This window comes from Pseudophryne corroboree, chromosome 1 (assembly GCF_028390025.1).
Source record: "Pseudophryne corroboree isolate aPseCor3 chromosome 1, aPseCor3.hap2, whole genome shotgun sequence".
NCBI classification, from domain to species: domain Eukaryota; kingdom Metazoa; phylum Chordata; class Amphibia; order Anura; family Myobatrachidae; genus Pseudophryne; species Pseudophryne corroboree.
Window position 1 is genome coordinate 1,073,098,193 of NC_086444.1, and position 18,602 is coordinate 1,073,116,794.

Consider the following 18,602-nt stretch of genomic DNA (forward strand, 5'->3'; position numbering starts at 1 on the left):
CAGCTCAAAGCTTTGTACATTTAATACACCAGAAGGTCGATACAGATTTCTTTGACTACCATATGGAATATTGTCTGCTCCAGAAGTATATCACAAAAAGATACACATGATTTTTGAACATATTCCAGGTGTTGAAACAATGATGGATGACATTATTGTCTGGGGATCTACAAAGGAAGAACATGATTCTAGATTGAGACAAGTAATGGAACTTGTCAAGAAAGTGAATCTAAAGCTAAACAAGGACAAATGTGAATTTGGCGTGAATACACATACCTTTATGGGCGACGTGGTCTCGGATCAAGGTGTAAAACCAGACCCAAGGAAAATATCAGTCATAGTGAACATGGAACGTCCTAACTACAATGACGACATCAGAAGATTCCTAGGAATGATTACTTAGGAAAGTTTATTTCTCAACTCTCTGAACGAACAGCCTCTCTTAGATGGTTGTTGGACAAAGATAACGAGTGGATGTGGTCACATGAACAAGAAGAAAGTTGGCAAAACTTGAAACAGATCATTACAGAGCAACCAGTGCTAAAATTCTTTGATCCTGCGAAAAGAATAAGAATTTCAGCAGATGCTTCGCAATTTGGCCTAGGCTCAGTGCTGTTACAAGAACATGAGGATACATGGCAACCAGTAATCTATGCATCGAGAGCACTGACAAGTGCTGAAACAAGGTATGCTCAGATAGAAAAAGAACTTCTAGCGATCACATATGCATGTGAGGGATTTCATCAGTTTGTGTATGGTCAAACATTTACAGTGGAAACTGACCACAAGCCATTGGTAGCTATCATGACTAAATCATTACATGACTGTCCCATAAGAATTCAACGAATGCTTATCAGACTACAGAAATATGATGTACATTTGCTGTACTGTCCCGGCAAATACATGTACATTGCTGATACACTTTCTCGTGCTGTGGACAAAAGTGAAGGTTCCAAAAGTCTGATGGATGAAGAGATAGAAGCCTATGTTAATTTGATCGTAGCTTCTCTACCAGTGTCTCTTGCACGACAAGAACAGATTAGGAAAGAAACTGAGACAGATGACACAATGAAAGTGTTGAAAGATATCATTCTGAAAGGTTGGCCAGCCGAAAAACATGCGTGCCCGCTGTCTATCCATGATTATTGGATGTACCGCAGTGACCTTACAGTTGTCGATGGTATTATTTAGAAAGGCAATAGGTTTGTCATACCTGTACGACTAAGAAAAACTATGCTGTGCAAGTTACATGAAGGCCACATAGGAGAAGAAAAATGTAAGCGGAGAGCGCGTGAAGTTATGTATTGGCCAAGAATGAACCAAGACATAGCACAGACTACAGCTACATGTGACTTATGTCTTGCGTATAGATCGAAACAACAAGTCGAGCCACTGAGTCCTCACGCAGTGCCAGAGAGACCGTACCAGAAAGTTGGCGCAGATTTGTTTGATTGTAATGGGAAAACGTACATTGTCGTGACTGATTATTACTGTACCCTGAGGTGAAGACACTACAACTACTAGTAAAGCCGTAATCAATTGCATGAAGTCAGGGGCGGATCCAGGAAAAAATGACAGGGGGGGCACCTTGTGCATGCCGAAGGCGTGCGGCCCCATGAAGGTGTGCGTGGCCTCACAAGAGCGCTCCTTCTTTTTTATTTGATTACAGAGTATCTATAGATATATAGATAGATAGATAGATAGATATATATATATACATACATATATATATATATATATATATATATATATACATATATACATATATATACATATATATATACATATATATAGATATATATATATGAACATATGACCAAGAATAAAATATATTAAAATATTAAAATTTAGCCAGCCTTACATTTGTGGTTATGTTGCTGGCGGGCAGTACTGCTCAATTGGAGACCGAGAGCTGGCTTCTCTCGGCCTCTCCTCCAAGGACGCAAACATAGCTACAGCCTCCGGGGCTCCACGCATCTCTCCTCCTTCAGTGCAGCCTGCGGCGCGCCAATGACTGAGCCGCAGGCTTGCTGAGCCGGACAGCAATTGGACAGCTGAGCTGCCCTGACTACCGCTCTTAGAGCACTCTTAGTCAGGGCAGTTGAGCGACGGCTCAGCTGTCCAATTGCTGTCCGGCTCAGCAAGCCTGCGGCTCAGTCATTGGTGTGTCGCAGGCTGCACTGAAGAAGGAGGAGGACGTTAGGGACAGGGCAGCGGGGCTGGGGAGCCGGGATACGTAAGCGCAGCACCGCAGATCGGATTGAAAAGAGATCCGATCTGCGGCGGGGAACCTTTTAGATTGGGCGGCCCGGGGTACTTACCCCCAGGCCCCCCCCATTAATCCGGCTCTGCCGCCGCCGCTGCCAGACCCTTCATCGCGGCGGGCGCCGTCTGCGCCGCCGCTTCTTTTTAAAAGGGACTGCTCTGTTGTTGTTTTTAAAGTGCCAGACATGACAGGGGGGGCACGGGCCCGCGTGCCCCCCCCCTGGATCCGCCACTGCATGAAGTCAATCTTTGCAAGGCATGGTGTTCCTATGGAAGTGTTCACTGACAATGGTCCTCAGTTTTCCAGTGCTGAAATTAGAATATTTGCTGATGAGTGGGAATTTGTCCATACTACGTCAATTCCCCACTATCCACGCTCAAATGGGTTGGTGGAAAGTTCAGTAAAAACTGTAAAGAGTCTCATGAAAAAAGCTCAAGAAGGTAAAGAAGATTTCTACAAAAGTCTTTTAATCTACCGCAGTACACCTTTACAGAATGGACTTTCTCCTGCACAAATGCTGATGGGAAGGAGGATTAGAGCAAATCTCCCAATACATGATGAACTGCTTAATACACATAACTCAGCGTTGGTCAGACTGAGTAAGGAACGTCAACAGGCGAAACAGAAACTGTTCCATGACAGGGGAGCAAAAAGCTTATCTGCTCTAAAATTGGGTGACCAAGTCCGTCTCAGAGATCACGAGAAAGGTATTTGGGTGCAGAAAGGTATTGTGCAAGCACAAGTAGCACCAAGATCTTATACTATATGTACAGAGCGTGGAACGGAAGTAAGAAGAAATTGGGTGGATTTAAGATCTCAACCTAACCATAATGAAGACAACATGACTGAAGAATACCCTTCATCTGACATGTATGATGATCCTCATAATGGTGAACAAACCACGATTCTAGAAAGGTCCAACATGGTAGATGAAACACAGACTGTGTATGAAAGACCCAAAAGGTAAATACGCAGACCTGAGAGACTCATTGAAACGTGTTAGATGATGTTCTTAATATGATGTTGTTAATTGTGCATTGAAGCGTACAGGGCTTATCTTTAAAGAAAAGAGGATGCGATGTTAGTGTATTAGAATGCTTAATATTTGTAGACACTCCCTTACTAATCTGTGTAAGCCTCAATCTTCAGTGATGGTCCCTGGGATCAGGGGGATGCTGGGAAATGGGTGGTCCAGTGTGCAGTGTGCCTGGAGTTGGTGATGAAATAAAACAGCACAGCAGTGAACTCACATGTCTCTGTGTCCTGATGACTGGATTTACAAACATATGAACAAAATACTATAGTTTCTATCTAATTCACCTTAAAGCCAAGATTTACATTATCAGGGATTTCTATTCATCAGCATCAGCGGCTCGAAAAAAGATCCCCGAAGGGTGCCACAACCCTGTTAATACTCGAATTCTGTGTGTTATTAACACCCATTAACCCGTGTTAATGCCTGTTAATAAGCTAATTTAATGGTCGTTAACCAGGCTGTCTGGTGAAAAAAGGAGTGCAAATGAGTAGTCACAGCGTTAAAGCACCTGTGAAAACTTCTCACGGCTAATTTAATTCACCCCTTAAGGGCCCTACACATTGATCGATCCGCCGCTGAGCTGCCCGGCGGCGGATACGGCCGACGGGCGACCCGGCGGTGGGGGGGGGGGGGGGGGGCAGTGATGGGGGGAGTGAAGTTTCTTCACTCCCCCTGTCACCCGGCTCCATAGCAGCGCAGGCAAATATGGACAAGATCGTCTATATTGGTCTGCATGCACAGCCGACGGGGCACCAGCGAAGAACGAGCGCGGGGACGCACATCGTTCATCTCTGGTGACTCCACACTCAAAGATATGAACGTTATCTCGTTCAATAATGAACAAGATCGTTCATTTCTTTGAGGATTGTCGGCCAGTGTGTAGGGCCTATTAGTCTGCTACCTCTTTACCTGCATTCTGACACCTAGCCCACAAGTATAACCCTGATGATATGATACCCTGTCCCTGGCCACAATATTATGTTCAGAAGCAAAGGATTATCATGCAGAATGTCTTTCAGAAAATACAAAACAATCAGAACTCTGCAGGATGATAAAGTTTGCCAACAGACTTCACTAAAGCTAGTTAAATTTGCAGCTATTTATGTAATTGCCTCATCCTGCCTTTATTATCATCCTGCCTTTATTAACATCCTACATGCTGTAGATAAATGGTAAAGAGATCTGTGATGGACTGGTGGAGTAAAAGGAGACAGAAGGTGTTTATTTTCTTGCAGTTGCTGCCAAACTAGTTAACTGGATGAACCAGATTTTTAAAATGAAGCTGTGCTGATTATCGGAAAGACAAATGATCTTCAGAAATACTCTGTTTGACTCCAGAACAACTGGACAAGAACAATAAAGATTATTCACATCAGTTAGGTCTTTCTTCTCCTCACACAATGCTTTATACTTTTATGAAAGTGAATCCCTATAAATAAAAGATTACAATGATGATGTTTTTGATGAAAATAGAACTAATGGGCTGATGTATCAAGTGGGGAAAAAAAGTGGAGAAGTGGGCCAGTGGAGCCATATTAATCTGATTTTAGCCACCGGCCTATTAAAAATGATAGCTAGAATATTATTAGTTGCTATGGGCAACTTTTCCACTTCTCACCATAGGGGACCTGTATCAAATCTTCGAGAGAGAAGAGCACTAATAAGGTTTATAGTAATGAGCATTGATCTCAGTGACCTTGGATGGATGAAAGTTTGAAAAATCACACATAGCTTTGGTCTGTATGCAATGGCAGCTGCAGCACAGTCCAAAATGTAAAATGGGGAGCCACGCCAAACATCACCGGCCGGGACTTACTGGCAGTTGGTGTGACGCACCTGTTTAAATTTTGGACTGAGCTGCAGTCTCACTTCTGGAGCCACCACTCTCTTTATGGCCCGTTACCTATAATAGAAATTCAGTCACACCTTGGCTCAATATAAAGGCAATCTTCTAAAAGTCTCTATGCGATATAAGACTTCTTCAGAGAGAAAGAGGGAGGTTGTTCCTCAACTGCCACCGAGAGATACAGGGGGAGACATAACAAGCCATGGAGAGAGAGATAAAATGGAATAGTTGCCCAAAGCAACTAATTAGCTCCTGTCCTTTCAAAGGGGATGTAGTTAAAATGCAGCCGGACTGGATCCCAGTGGTCGAAATAATGACGCTGGAATCCCGAACAACGGCATAAGGCCAGTGTCAAAATCCCGACGGAGCTCAAGATCCCGGTGTCAAAATACAGACGCCCAGAATCCCGATCGTTCTTCCAAAGGGACACGCTCACGTCCTGCCGCAGGGGGATGGAAGGTTAGGTTTAGGGATTAGAAGGAGGGGGGGTTAGGATTGGGGTGCAGGGACAAGAAGGGTATAGTTAAGTACCAGGGAAGAGGGGTTAGGGTCAGGCACTTATAAGGGGAGGTTAGGGTTGGGCACCAAGCGTAGAGGGTTAGGATTAGGCAGCGGGGAAGGAAGGGTTAGGGTTAGGCACCACCCAGGGAGGGTTAAGGTTAGGGTAGGGTCAGGGGAGGTCTAGGGTTTGGCCCCACGGGGAGTGTTAGGATTAGGCACCCACAAGGGAGAGTTAAGGTTGGGGTAGGGGGCTGGAGAGGGTTGGGGTACTCTCTGAGGGGCTGTCGGGATTTTGATGGTTGGGATGCCACTGTCGGTATTCTGACCACCGGCATCACGTCCATCGGGATATTGTGCCGAATCCTTTCAAAGACTTTGCAGATTGGTTGTTTTGGGGAATTTCTCCACTCTATCACACTCCAAGCCTTGATAAATCTATCCCAAAGTCTTTCTTTCTGAGACTTAAAGTTCAAAGCATGACATTTCCCCTCACACACCATAGGTCTTTTAAAAGTCCCCAAAGCATAATGCCTCATTAATGCCATGAATTATAAACTGGTGTTCCTGCTGTCATTACAGTTTTGCTCCTGTTCTAGTCAGACTCAAAATTGACTCTTGCTATTCTCTGCTTCCTCATTGTTTGGAAGAGGTTCAGTCCTGAAAAACATGCATGGGTGAAATCTGCATGCACCATAGTTTTTTAGAAAGTGTCCCAAGATATACCCTAACAAACTTTTTTAAGGGGTGTTTAGAGTCCATCTCTAGGAGGAAGTATACTATCTTATAACGGTGCCAAGTGCCTTCTAATGCCATCTGCTAGCAGGGCTACAAGTCTCACTAATATTATAAGTGACTTGGAAAAATTGTGAAAGAATAGATACATGGATTATAATGGAGGAGATAAAGCAATAATCTATAATTACTTACTTGAAAAGTTGAAAAAAAGACAGGGATCTGGGATGTGGGGGGACAGTGGGAGCATCAATAGCCAGTATTCACCCTGTCAGATTTTGCAAAAGTGGCTCTGAGTACATGAGTTATACACATTAATAAGGTGCTGCCACTTTGCACCTTATACTTTACCATGACGCAGTTAAGATGCTGCCTGGCGGGATCACGGCGATCACCATACCTTGTGGCCACAATACAGACGACACGATGCCGACAGAGGTGGTATTCCCGGTGGGGAGGTTAGGGTTAGATAGCGGGGAAGGGAGGGTTAGGGTTAGGCACCCCTGGGGTGGGTTAGGGTTAGGCACCCACAAGGGAGGGTTAGGGTTAGTATATGAGACAGGGAAAGTTTAGTGTATAAACTGCGTGGATGGTGGGATTTTAATGACCGGGATGCCGATGTCGGTATTCTGACCATCGGCATCCCATCCATCGGGATTACATACTGAACCCACTTTACCTGAACTATAACTGTCTTTACAAGTGAAGAGCTCTTTCTAAATAATAATAATTTACAGAGACCTCATCAGCATATTTTGCTTACGTAAAAAAAGGCTGAACATGTGCAGAGTCGAGATACTGTGCATTACTTTTGAGTACATAATTATGAATTGTGTCATAGGCAATTGTGTTACATTTATGAGGCTGCATTTCTACTTTGAAACACATAGTTAAAACAGTAAAAACATCACTACAAATTCCAAACTGATTCCATATTGTTCCAAAAATAAAATATTGATCAACCAGGAGAAAAAATATTGTGCTATATTGTGCAAAGTGTCTCTTACAATTTATTCTGTGATACTGTGATGCTTTGGAATAAATATTATTAATCGAAAGTCTTAAACCGGTTATCTTTCAGTGTATTGACCTTGCATTAACAGCATGCAAACAGCTAAATTACGGTCAGGATCATTCAGTTTGGCACTCCCAACTATCTGCCAGTCAGCTGCTCCCCTGTCACTGTCGGCTGGTGTGCTCTAGAATTGTGCAATGTATAGCCAGCAATAATTAAATGATAATGGTCCTAATTCAAGGTTGATTGCAAAAGCAAAATCTTCCTCTATTGGGCAAAACCATGTGCAGTGCAGGTGGGGCAGATATAACATGTGCAGAGAGAGTTAGATTTGGATGGAATGTTTTCAAACTGAATCTAAATTGCAGTGTAAAAATAAAGCAGCCAGTATTTACCCTACACAGAAACAATATAACCCACCCAAAACTAAATCTCTGTGCACATGTTATATCTGCCCCCCATTGCAGTGCACATGGTTTTGTCCATTAGAGGAAGATTTTGCTTTTGCAGTCAACCTTGAATTAGGCTCAATGGTGGTCATTCCGAGTTGATCGCTCCCTAGCTGTTTTTAGCAACCGTGCAAATGCTATGCCGCCTCCCACTGGGAGTGTATTTTAGCTTAGCAGAAGTGGGAACGAAAGGATCGCAGAGCGGCGACAAAGTTTTTTTTGTGCAGTTTTAGAGTAGCTCAATACCTACTCAACGCTTGCGATCACTTTAGACTGTTCAGTTCCTGTTTTGACGTCACAAACACGCCCAGCGTTTGCCCAGCCACGCCTGCGTTTTTCCTGGCACGCCTGCGGAAATGGTCAGTTGACACCCAGAAACGCCCTTTTCCTGTCAATCACTCTGCGGTCAGCAGTGCGACTGAAAAGCTTTGCTAGACTTTGTGTGAAACTACATCGTTCGTTGCAATAGTACGACGCGCGTGCGCATTGCGCCGCATACGCATGCGCAGAAGTGATTTTTTTTTTGCCTCATCGCTGCAGAGCGAACGAAAGCAGCTAGCGATCAACTCGAAATGACCCCCAATGTTCTCAGAAATGAATTAGGACTGCAAACACACAGATTATTATTGATCAATTATTATTACGCATGTAAATATTGTATGTCATTACAGGAGTACACAATAGATGTGTTTTTTCGCCAAAACTGGGAAGATGAAAGACTGAGGTTCACAGGACCAATGCGGATTCTTCGATTAAACAATCTGATGGCTAACAAAATTTGGACGCCAGACACGTTCTTCCATAATGGGAAGAAATCTATAGCCCACAACATGACAATGCCTAACAAGCTGCTACGGATTCAAGATGATGGCACTCTGCTATATACAATGAGGTATTTTCTTTCTTCTCTTTTATAAATATTAGTAGCGCCTGGCACCCTTATATATTACACATTGGGGTAAATTTACTAAAGTGTCTAAACAGAATTGTTGATGTTGCCCATAGCAACCAATTTAGATGTTGTTTATAATTTTCTAAAAGGCAATAGAGAATGATAGACACCATCTGATTGGTTGCTATGGCCAACATCAATTCTGTTTTAGAAGCTTTAGTAAAGTTACCTATTTGTCTTTATATGATGTAAGATTAAGGTTTAAGAGGTATGAAAAATGTAATAGCCTATAAGTTTATTTTCCTCTTCTTGTAAATACTGCATTGTTGCCAACAGATATTAATTTTCAAGTAGAATACATTTTATAGGGATTTGCAGCTGGACGTTGTAGTAATGGATAATGTCCCAAAGCTGTTGTCATTGCTTTTCTGATTTTTATTACTAGTCATTAGGATGTAGCTCAGTAAATCAGGTCAAGCAGGACTTAATGATATGAGTCACATCATCACACTCCACCCACTGCGACACAGTAATACATTTTGCATCATTTAGCTTTGCCCACTTTAGTATGGTGATGTGTCCACAAAATATAAACAAAAATCACAATGCCATGCCCTCATCCTGGTTTGGCATCAACGTACAGGTCCATTGTGAGTAGGGATGGCCCTGGGTACTGGGGGTGTGGCCAAATCAAGTAAATGCGGCCATGCCAACTACAAAAAAAAAGGATGAGGTATGAATGCTGTGCATGGGGTACTGCCCTAGTCTCCTCTCTCTTCCTGCCCAATGTGACGCTGCTGCTACGCTGGTGCAGGCAGACCCGGCGCCCCCATTGCTTCCGTCCAACAACCACAAGCCCGAGCAATTATTATCCGCTACCTCCTTCTTGGTGCCCCTGTCAGTAAGATTGCCAGACTAACTTGGGAGACCAGGAGATCACTCACTATAATGGGAGTTAGCTAGTACAGTATGTTACTGGTCCAGTTCACAAAATTTGTTTTTATCCTTATTCTTATGACTTTGTCTTCATGCAGTTTTTCAAACTTGTGTAAACGTTCACCTGCGATACAGCAAAGTATTCCTGAATATTGGGGGTCATTCTGACCCAATCGTACGCTGCAGTTTATCGCAGCGGTGCGATCGGGTCAGAACTGTACAAGCGCCGGCGCACTGTCAGACGGCCGAAGGCCGACACTGCGCTACGATCGCCTCTGCCTGATTGACAGGCAGAGGCGGTCGTTGGGCGTTTGGTCACCGTTTTGTGGGCGTGGTCTGGCCAACGCAGGTGTGGCCGGACCATGCGGGGGGGGGGGGCGGCCCGCAGCGGCTGCGTAACATCAGCCGCTGCGGGCTGGGGAGTGACGAGTAGCTCCTGGCCAGCACGCTAAAGCTGCGCTGGCCTGGAGCTACTCCTAAAGTGCAAAAGCATCGCCGCTGTGCGATACTTTTGCACTTCTGCGGGGCAGGGCGGGGCACTGACATGCTGGGTGGGATAGCCCCGTGCTGGGCGTCCCCCCGCATGTCTACAGTCATGATCGTAGCCCTGCAAAGTTTTGCTGGGCTACGATCAACTTGGAATCACCCCCATTGCCTCTAAATGTAAGCAACTGTTTTTTGCGCTTTAGGAAATAAAACCATTTTCCAGGCTTCGGTTGGAACATTGTTATTTTTACACTAACTATCCCTTGTTACCATTTGCCTATATTGGTCACATTGTACAGTGTGATGAACTGAACTGAAGTGAGAGAGTGAATTCGGGGATGCTATTGTACAGCAGAGCTGCTCTAATGGTGCCCATACACTTGTGCGATGCCCCCGCGACGCGACATCGCAGGGCATTGCACCGGCAGTTCTGAACTGCCAAAGTGATTACCATGCGATCATGCGATAGATCGTATGGTAATCACGTGATAGGCATGTCACCGGCGAGTGGAAGCGGCCTCCGTCTGCTCCTGGCGGGTGCCCATCGCGCATCGCAGTGCAATATATCGCATGTGTTTTTAAAACACATGCGATCGCACTGCGATTCGATAAATATTAAGTGCAGCACATACTATCTTGAGACGTGAGATTTGATCGGCGTGCCCGCGCATCGCGTCGCAAGTTACCTAAAATGTGCATACAATCCTTTGATTTCTTTCACAGATCCGGTCGAAATCGAAGGTTAGCACCGATTATCTCATGAGTGTATGGGCACCATAAGAGGTGGTGATGGGGAAAGCGCACCCACTCCTGCATCTACAGTATGATGCAAACTCACCCAAAACCACAGTTTCTTGCAAGTAGCTGCAACACTTCTGCTATGGATCATACAGATGTAGCCATAATCATCTTGCTGCGATGCAGCATATTGCATGGCGCTCCGGTAGGTGACTAATCGCAGCTGGCAATTGCTCCATTAATTCCATTAAGAACTAATGCAGCAATCGCTGGCTATGAATAGTCGCCGCCCAGCATGCCATGCTATGCCATGTTGCAGCATTCCACATCGCAGCAAGATGAGCATGGCTACATCTATTGATCTGAAATTGACTGGTCTGATTCTGTTTAGCCCTAATATTTTCTGATAGGTTGTAATCATGATAACTGAACTCAACACTGACTTGGGCATAAGCATGGCTGGTCTCTGAAGACTCTACAGAAAAGACTATGTGGTGGGTCTGAATTATCTTTACATGGCCTTATTAACTGTGGATGCCCAATCTATCATCATCATCATCATTTCTTGGCAACCGTGCTTCCTTAGCACTCCCACCTTGCCTTCCTCATAATATATCAAGCTCTTAGTACAGGAGGTCTTAATTATTTCACTCTGCTGAGTACATTGAATGATGCGCTCGCTACTGGGATTACTTTGCAAGTTTAATGTCCTGCATTAATGTATCTGGTTATGTAGAAGCCAAGACTCATGCTTGCCTGTCAGTGGATCATTTATAAAACATTTTTTTTATGAGGATGTGCTTCTTAAATAGCCACTGCTGATTGTTTTATATATTCCATTATACTTCATCTTTCAAATGATGGGCTTAGAGTGCTGGCAAGTCCCGGGTGTCCAGCCTTATACTGGCTGGTGATTTAAACTTGTTACAAGAGAGATTATATTTCATGTTTTTGAAAATCAGTTTGAACATTTCGAAAAATAAAAACTGTCAGAAGAGTAACTGAGTAAATCATATATTTATTACAGTTGACAAATTATTGGATACTTGTAAATACTTTATAGTTAAAATAGGGCACAAAATATATGTGTATGTATAGTATATTTCTCTGACGTCCTAGTGGATGCTGGGACTCCGTCAGGACCATGGGGAATAGCGGCTCCGCAGGAGACAGGGCACAAAATTTAAAAGTTTGACCACTAGGTGGTGTGTACTGGCTCCTCCCCCTATGACCCTCCTCCAAGCCTCAGTTAGGTTTTTGTGCCCGTCCGAGCAGGGTGCAATCTAGGTGGCTCTCCTAAAGAGCTGCTTAGAAAAAGTTTGTTAGGTTTTTTATTTTCAGTGAGTCCTGCTGGCAACAGGCTCACTGCAACGAGGGACTTAGGGGAGAAGAAGTGAACTCACCTGCGTGCAGGATGGATTTGCTTCTTAGGCTACTGGACACTAGCTCCAGAGGGACGATCACAGGTACAGCCTGGATGGGTCACCGGAGCCGCGCCGCCGACCCCCTTGCAGATGCCGAATAGAGAAGAGGTCCAGAAACCGGCGGCAGAAGACGTCTCAGTCTTCATGAGGTAGCGCACAGCACTGCAGCTGTGCGCCATTGCTCTCCGCACACTTCACACCAGCGGTCACTGAGGGTGCAGGGCGCTGGGGGGGGCGCCCTGGGCAGCAATGTAATATACCTATTCTGGCTAAAATATATCACATATAGCCCCTGGGGCTATATGGATGTATTTAACCCCTGCCAGGTTCCAAAAAAACCGGGAGAAGAAGCCCGCCGAAAAGGGGGCGGGGCCTATTCTCCTCAGCACACAGCGCCATTTTCCTGCCCAGCTCCGCTGCGAGGAAGGCTCCCAGGACTCTCCCCTGCACTGCACTACAGAAACAGGGTAAAAACAGAGAGGGGGGGCACTTATTGGCGATATTTATAATATTTGAGCTGCTATAAAGGGAACACACTTATTAAGGTTGTCCCTATATATATTTATAGCGCTTGGGTGTGTGCTGGCAAACTCTCCCTCTGTCTCCCCAAAGGGCTAGTGGGGTCCTGTCTTCTATCAGAGCATTCCCTGTGTGTCTGCTGTGTGTCAGTACGTGTGTGTCGACATGTATGAGGACGATGTTGGCGTGGAGGCGGAGCAATTGCCTGTAATGGTGATGTCACCCCCTAGGGAGTCGACACCAGAATGAATGGCTTTGTTTATGGAATTACGGGATAGTGTCAGCACGCTACAAAAGTCGGTTGACGACATGAGACAGCCGGCAAACCAGTTAGTACCTGTCCAGGCGTCTCAGACACCGTCAGGGGCTGTAAAACGCCCTTTACCTCAGTCGGACGACACAGACCCAGACACTGACACTGAATCCAGTGTCGACGGTGAAGAAACAAACGTATTTTCCAGTAGGGCCACACGTTATATGATCACGGCAATGAAGGAGGCTTTGCATATCTCTGATACTGCAAGTACCACAAAAAGGGGTATTATGTGGGGTGTGAAAAAACTACCGATAGTTTTTCCTGAATCAGAGGAACTGAATGAAGTGTGTGATGAAGCGTGGGTTACCCCAGATAGAAAACTGCTAATTTCAAAGAAGTTATTGGCATTATACCCTTTCCCGCCAGAGGTTAGGGCGCGCTGGGAAACACCTCCTAGGGTGGATAAGGCGCTCACACGCTTATCAAAGCAAGTGGCGTTACCGTCTCCTGATACGGCCGCCCTCAAGGATCCAGCTGATAGGAGGCTGGAGAATACATTAAAAAGTATATACACACATACGGGTGTTATACTGAGACCAGCAATCGCCTCAGCCTGGATGTGCAGTGCTGGCGTGGCTTGGTCGGAGTCACTGTCTGAAAATATTGATACCCTGGATAGGGACAGTATTTTACTGACTATAGAGCAGTTAAAGGATGCATTTCTTTATATGCGAGATGCACAGAGAGATATTTGCACTCTGGCATCAAGAGTAAGTGCGATGTCCATATCTGCCAGAAGAAGTTTATGGACGCGCCAGTGGTCAGGTGATGCGGATTCCAAATGACATATGGAAGTATTGCCGTATAAGGGGGAGGAATTATTTGGGGTCGGTCTATCGGATCTGGTGGCCACGGCAACGGCCGGAAAATCCACCTTTTTACCCCAGGTCACCTCCCAGCAGAAAAAGCAGCAGGCTTTTCAGCCGCAGTCCTTTCGTTCCTATAAGAACAAACGAGCAAAAGGACATTCCTATTTGCCCCGAGGCAAAGGAAAGGGTAAGAGACTGCAACAAGCAGCTCCTTCCCAGGAGCAGAAGCCCTCCCCGGCTTCTACAAAGGCGTCAGCATGACGCTGAGACCTTACAAGCAGACTCAGGGGCGGTGGGGGGTCGCCTCAAACATTTCAGCGCACAGTGGGCTCACTCGCAGGTGGACCCCTGGATCCTGCAGGTAGTATCTCAGGGTTACAGGTTGGAATTCGAGAAGTCCCCTCCTCGCCGTTTCCTAAAGTCTGCTTTGCCAACGTCTCCCTCCGACAGGGCGACGGTATTGGAGGCCATTCACAAGCTGTATTCTCAGCAGGTGATAGTCAAGGTACCCCTCCTACAACAGGGACAGGGGTATTACTCCACGCTATTTGTGGTACCGAAGCCGGACGGCTCGGTAAGACCGATTCTAAATCTAAAATCTCTGAACCTGTACATACAAAAATTCAAGTTCAAGATGGAGTCACTCAGAGCAGTGATAGCGAATCTGGAAGAAGGGGATTTTATGGTGTCCTTGGACATCAAGGATGCTTACCTTCATGTTCCAATTTGTCCTTCACACCAAGGGTACCTCAGGTTCGTGGTCCAAAACTGTCATTATCAGTTTCAGACGCTGCCGTTTGGATTGTCCACGGCACCCCGGGTCTTTACCAAGGTAATGGCCGAAATGATGATCCTTCTTCGAAGAGAAGGCGTCTTAATTATCCCTTACTTGGACGATCTCCTGATAAGGGCAAGATCCAGAGAACAGCTGGAGGTCGGAGTAGCACTAACCCAAGTAGTGCTCCAACAACACGGGTGGATTCTGAATTTTCCAAAATCCCAACTGATCCCGACGACACGTCTGTTGTTCCTAGGGATGATTCTGGACACTGTTCAGAAAAAGGTATTTCTTCCGGAGGAGAAAGCCAGGGAGTTATCCGATCTAGTCAGGAACCTCCTAAAACCAGGAAAAGTATCTGTGCATCAATGCACAAGAGTCCTGGGAAAAATGGTAGCTTCTTACGAAGCGATTCCATTCGGCAGATTCCATGCACGAACTTTTCAGTGGGATCTGCTGGACAAATGGTTCGGATCGCATCTGCAGATGCATCAGCGGATAAAATTGTCCACAAGGACAAGAGTGTCTCTGCTATGGTGGTTGCAGAGTGCTCATCTGTTAGAGGGCCGCAGATTCGGCATACAGAACTGGGTCCTAGTGACCACGGATGCCAGCCTGAGAGGCTGGGGAGCGGTCACACAGGGAAGAAACTTCCAGAGCGTGTGGTCAAGCCTGGAGACGTCTCTTCACATAAATATACTGGAGCTAAGAGCAATCTACAATGCTCTAAGCCTGGCAAAACCTCTGCTTCAGGGTCAGCCGGTGTTGATTCAGTCGGACAACATCACGGCAGTCGCCCACGTAAACAGACAGGGCGGCACAAGAAGCAGGAGGGCAATGGCAGAAGCTGCAAGGATTCTCCGCTGGGCAGAAAATCATGTGTTAGCACTGTCAGCTGTGGACAGGTATTGCGCCAGGTCAAGAGACCCTCAGGCAATAGCTGTAGACGCTCTGGTAACACCATGGGTGTACCAGTCAGTGTATGTGTTTCCTCCTCTGCCTCTCATACCAAAAGTACTGAGAATTATACGGCAAAGAGGAGTAAGAACGATACTCGTGGCTCCGGATTGGCCAAGAAGAACTTGGTACCCGGAACTTCAGGAGATGCTCACGGAAGATCCGTGGCCTCTACCTCTAAGACGGGACCTGCTTCAGCAGGGACCGTGTCTATTCCAAGACTTACCGCGGCTGCGTTTGACGGCATGGCGGTTGAACGCCGAATCCTAAGGGAAAAAGGCATTCCGGAAGAGGTCATCCCTACCCTGGTAAAAGCCAGGAAGGAGGTGACTGCACAACATTATCACCGCATTTGGAGAAAATATGTTGCGTGGTGTGAGGCCAGGAAGGCCCCGACGGAGGAATTTCAACTGGGTCGATTCCTACATTTCCTGCAAACAGGATTGTCTATGGGCCTCAAATTAGGGTCCATTAAGGTTCAAATTTCGGCCCTGTCGATTTTCTTCCAGAAAGAATTGGCTTCAGTTCCTGAAGTCCAGACTTTTGTAAAAGGAGTACTACATATACAGCCCCCGGTTGTGCCCCCAGTGGCACCGTGGGATCTTAATGTAGTTTTGGATTTTCTCAAATCCCATTGGTTTGAGCCACTCAAATCGGTGGATTTGAAATATCTTACATGGAAAGTAACCATGCTACTGGCCCTGGCTTCAGCCAGGAGAGTGTCAGAATTGGCGGCTTTATCGTATAAAAGCCCATATCTGATTTTCCATTCGGACAGGGCAGAACTGCGGACGCGTCCTCACTTTCTGCCTAAGGTGGTTTCAGAGTTTCACCTGAACCAGCCTATTGTGGTGCCTGCGGCTACTAGCGATTTGGAGGATTCCAAGTTGCTGGACGTTGTCAGAGCATTGAAAATATATATTTCAAGGACGGCTGGAGTCAGAAAATCTGACTCGCTGTTTATACTGTATGCACCCAACAAGCTGGGTGCTCCTGCTTCTAAGCAGACGATTGCTCGTTGGATTTGTAGCACAGTTCAACTTGCACATTCTGTGGCAGGCCTGCCACAGCCTAAATCTGTCAAGGCCCATTCCACAAGGAAGGTGGGCTCATCTTGGGCGGCTGCCCGAGGGGTCTCGGCATTACAACTCTGCCGAGCAGCTACGTGGTCAGGGGAGAACACGTTTGTAAAATTCTACAAATTTGATACCCTGGCTAAGGAGGACCTGGAGTTCTCTCATTCGGTGCTGCAGAGTCATCCGCACTCTCCCGCCCGTTTGGGAGCTTTGGTATAATCCCCATGGTCCTGACGGAGTCCCAGCATCCACTAGGACGTCAGAGAAAATAAGATTTTACTTACCGATAAATCTATTTCTCGTAGTCCGTAGTGGATGCTGGGCGCCCTTCCCAAGTGCGGATTGTCTGCAATACTTGTACATAGTTATTGTTACAAAAAAATCGGGTTGTTATTGTTGTGAGCCGTCTGTTCAGAGGCTCCTACGTTTGTCATACTGTTAACTGGGTTCAGATCACAAGTTGTACGGTGTGATTGGTGTGGCTGGTATGAGTCTTACCCGGGATTCAAAATCCTTCCTTATTGTGTACGCTCGTCCGGGCACAGTATCCTAACTGAGGCTTGGAGGAGGGTCATAGGGGGAGGAGCCAGTACACACCACCTAGTGGTCAAACTTTTAAATTTTGTGCCCTGTCTCCTGCGGAGCCGCTATTCCCCATGGTCCTGACGGAGTCCCAGCATCCACTACGGACTACGAGAAATAGATTTATCGGTAAGTAAAATCTTATTTTCTATATGTCTTGTGTGATGTGGAGGTCCTACAGGAGCGGAGGGCACCCGGAACACTGCCAGTTTCCCGAAACATGGCTATGAGATTACGTACCGCATGGCAGTGGGGGATTTTTGCACCAGGAAATTTCCTTGTGAACAGGTCTACCACTTTTCCCGTGTACTTAAGTTTCATTCTCGCTTTCGGATGAAAGTAGCAAATAAAAAAGTTAACTTGCACCCAGTAAATCATACTAGGCAATCGTTGCTCGAAATTGAGTAACTAAAAAGCTTTTCTATAGGAAAAAATCACGTTATTCTCAACAACCTGACCACTTATCAAAATTCTGCGACCCTATTGCACATCTACATCACACACACTATCGAATGACACTGGACCATCAAAATCAGTTTTGTTGTTTTGGAAGTACAGTAGTTGCTCTCACCAAAAAATTGCTTAGCCAATTAAATGGGATGAAGTCATCTTCCCGACGGACGGGATCCTAACTGCTTCTAACAGAGGTTCCAGAGCAGCCCTGCTGCCATGCTGCCCAGCTACCTGGGAACTCACATGTCTTTCATAGCACCCATTACTTGAGTTCTGCATCTGGTGGCCATGCATACACCATACACCATGCCACCGGTTGAACTGGGATTCCTTACTGCCGCTTAGATGATGACTCTTCTTGGTCCTGCACTGTTCATGAAATAATATATACTGTATATATGAGCGTCTGCCAGGCCTAGCCTCTTTTGTCAGCAATTCTGATGCTGCTATCTTTCTCTGTGTCCTGGATATCAGTTAGTATATGGTGTCCCTGCTTGGAGAATTGTGTACTATGCAGGGGGAGATTTATCAAAACTTGGAAATAGATAAAGTGGCTGCGGCCCGCCTGCCTACGCAGCCTAGCTGAGGCTGCGGGGGGTCGTTCACAGTTGCTGCAATTAACTTCCAGTCGCAGCCAATGGGCAGGCCATTTAGCATGCTGGGCGGCCTTGCCCTGTGATGTGCGGCCCCCAGTATGTGAGAATTGCAGATTCTGCTTTTTAGCTGAATCTGCAATCCAACCTGAATAACCCCCATTGTCCCCCAGTTTTAATATAAAACAGCCTGGGCTG

General features: G+C 45.9%; 1 protein-coding gene across 2 annotated transcripts in view; it reads left to right on the forward strand.

Moving 5' to 3' along the window:
• The window catches only part of GABRA2 (gamma-aminobutyric acid type A receptor subunit alpha2), a 263,278-nt gene that overhangs the window by 100,471 nt on the left and 144,205 nt on the right, over positions 1-18,602 (forward strand). For both annotated transcript variants that reach the window (XM_063920978.1, XM_063920979.1), the window contains exon 5: positions 8,517-8,737. In XM_063920978.1, the coding sequence (XP_063777048.1) occupies positions 8,517-8,737 (221 nt within the window). The remainder of the gene's footprint in view (positions 1-8,516; positions 8,738-18,602) is intronic.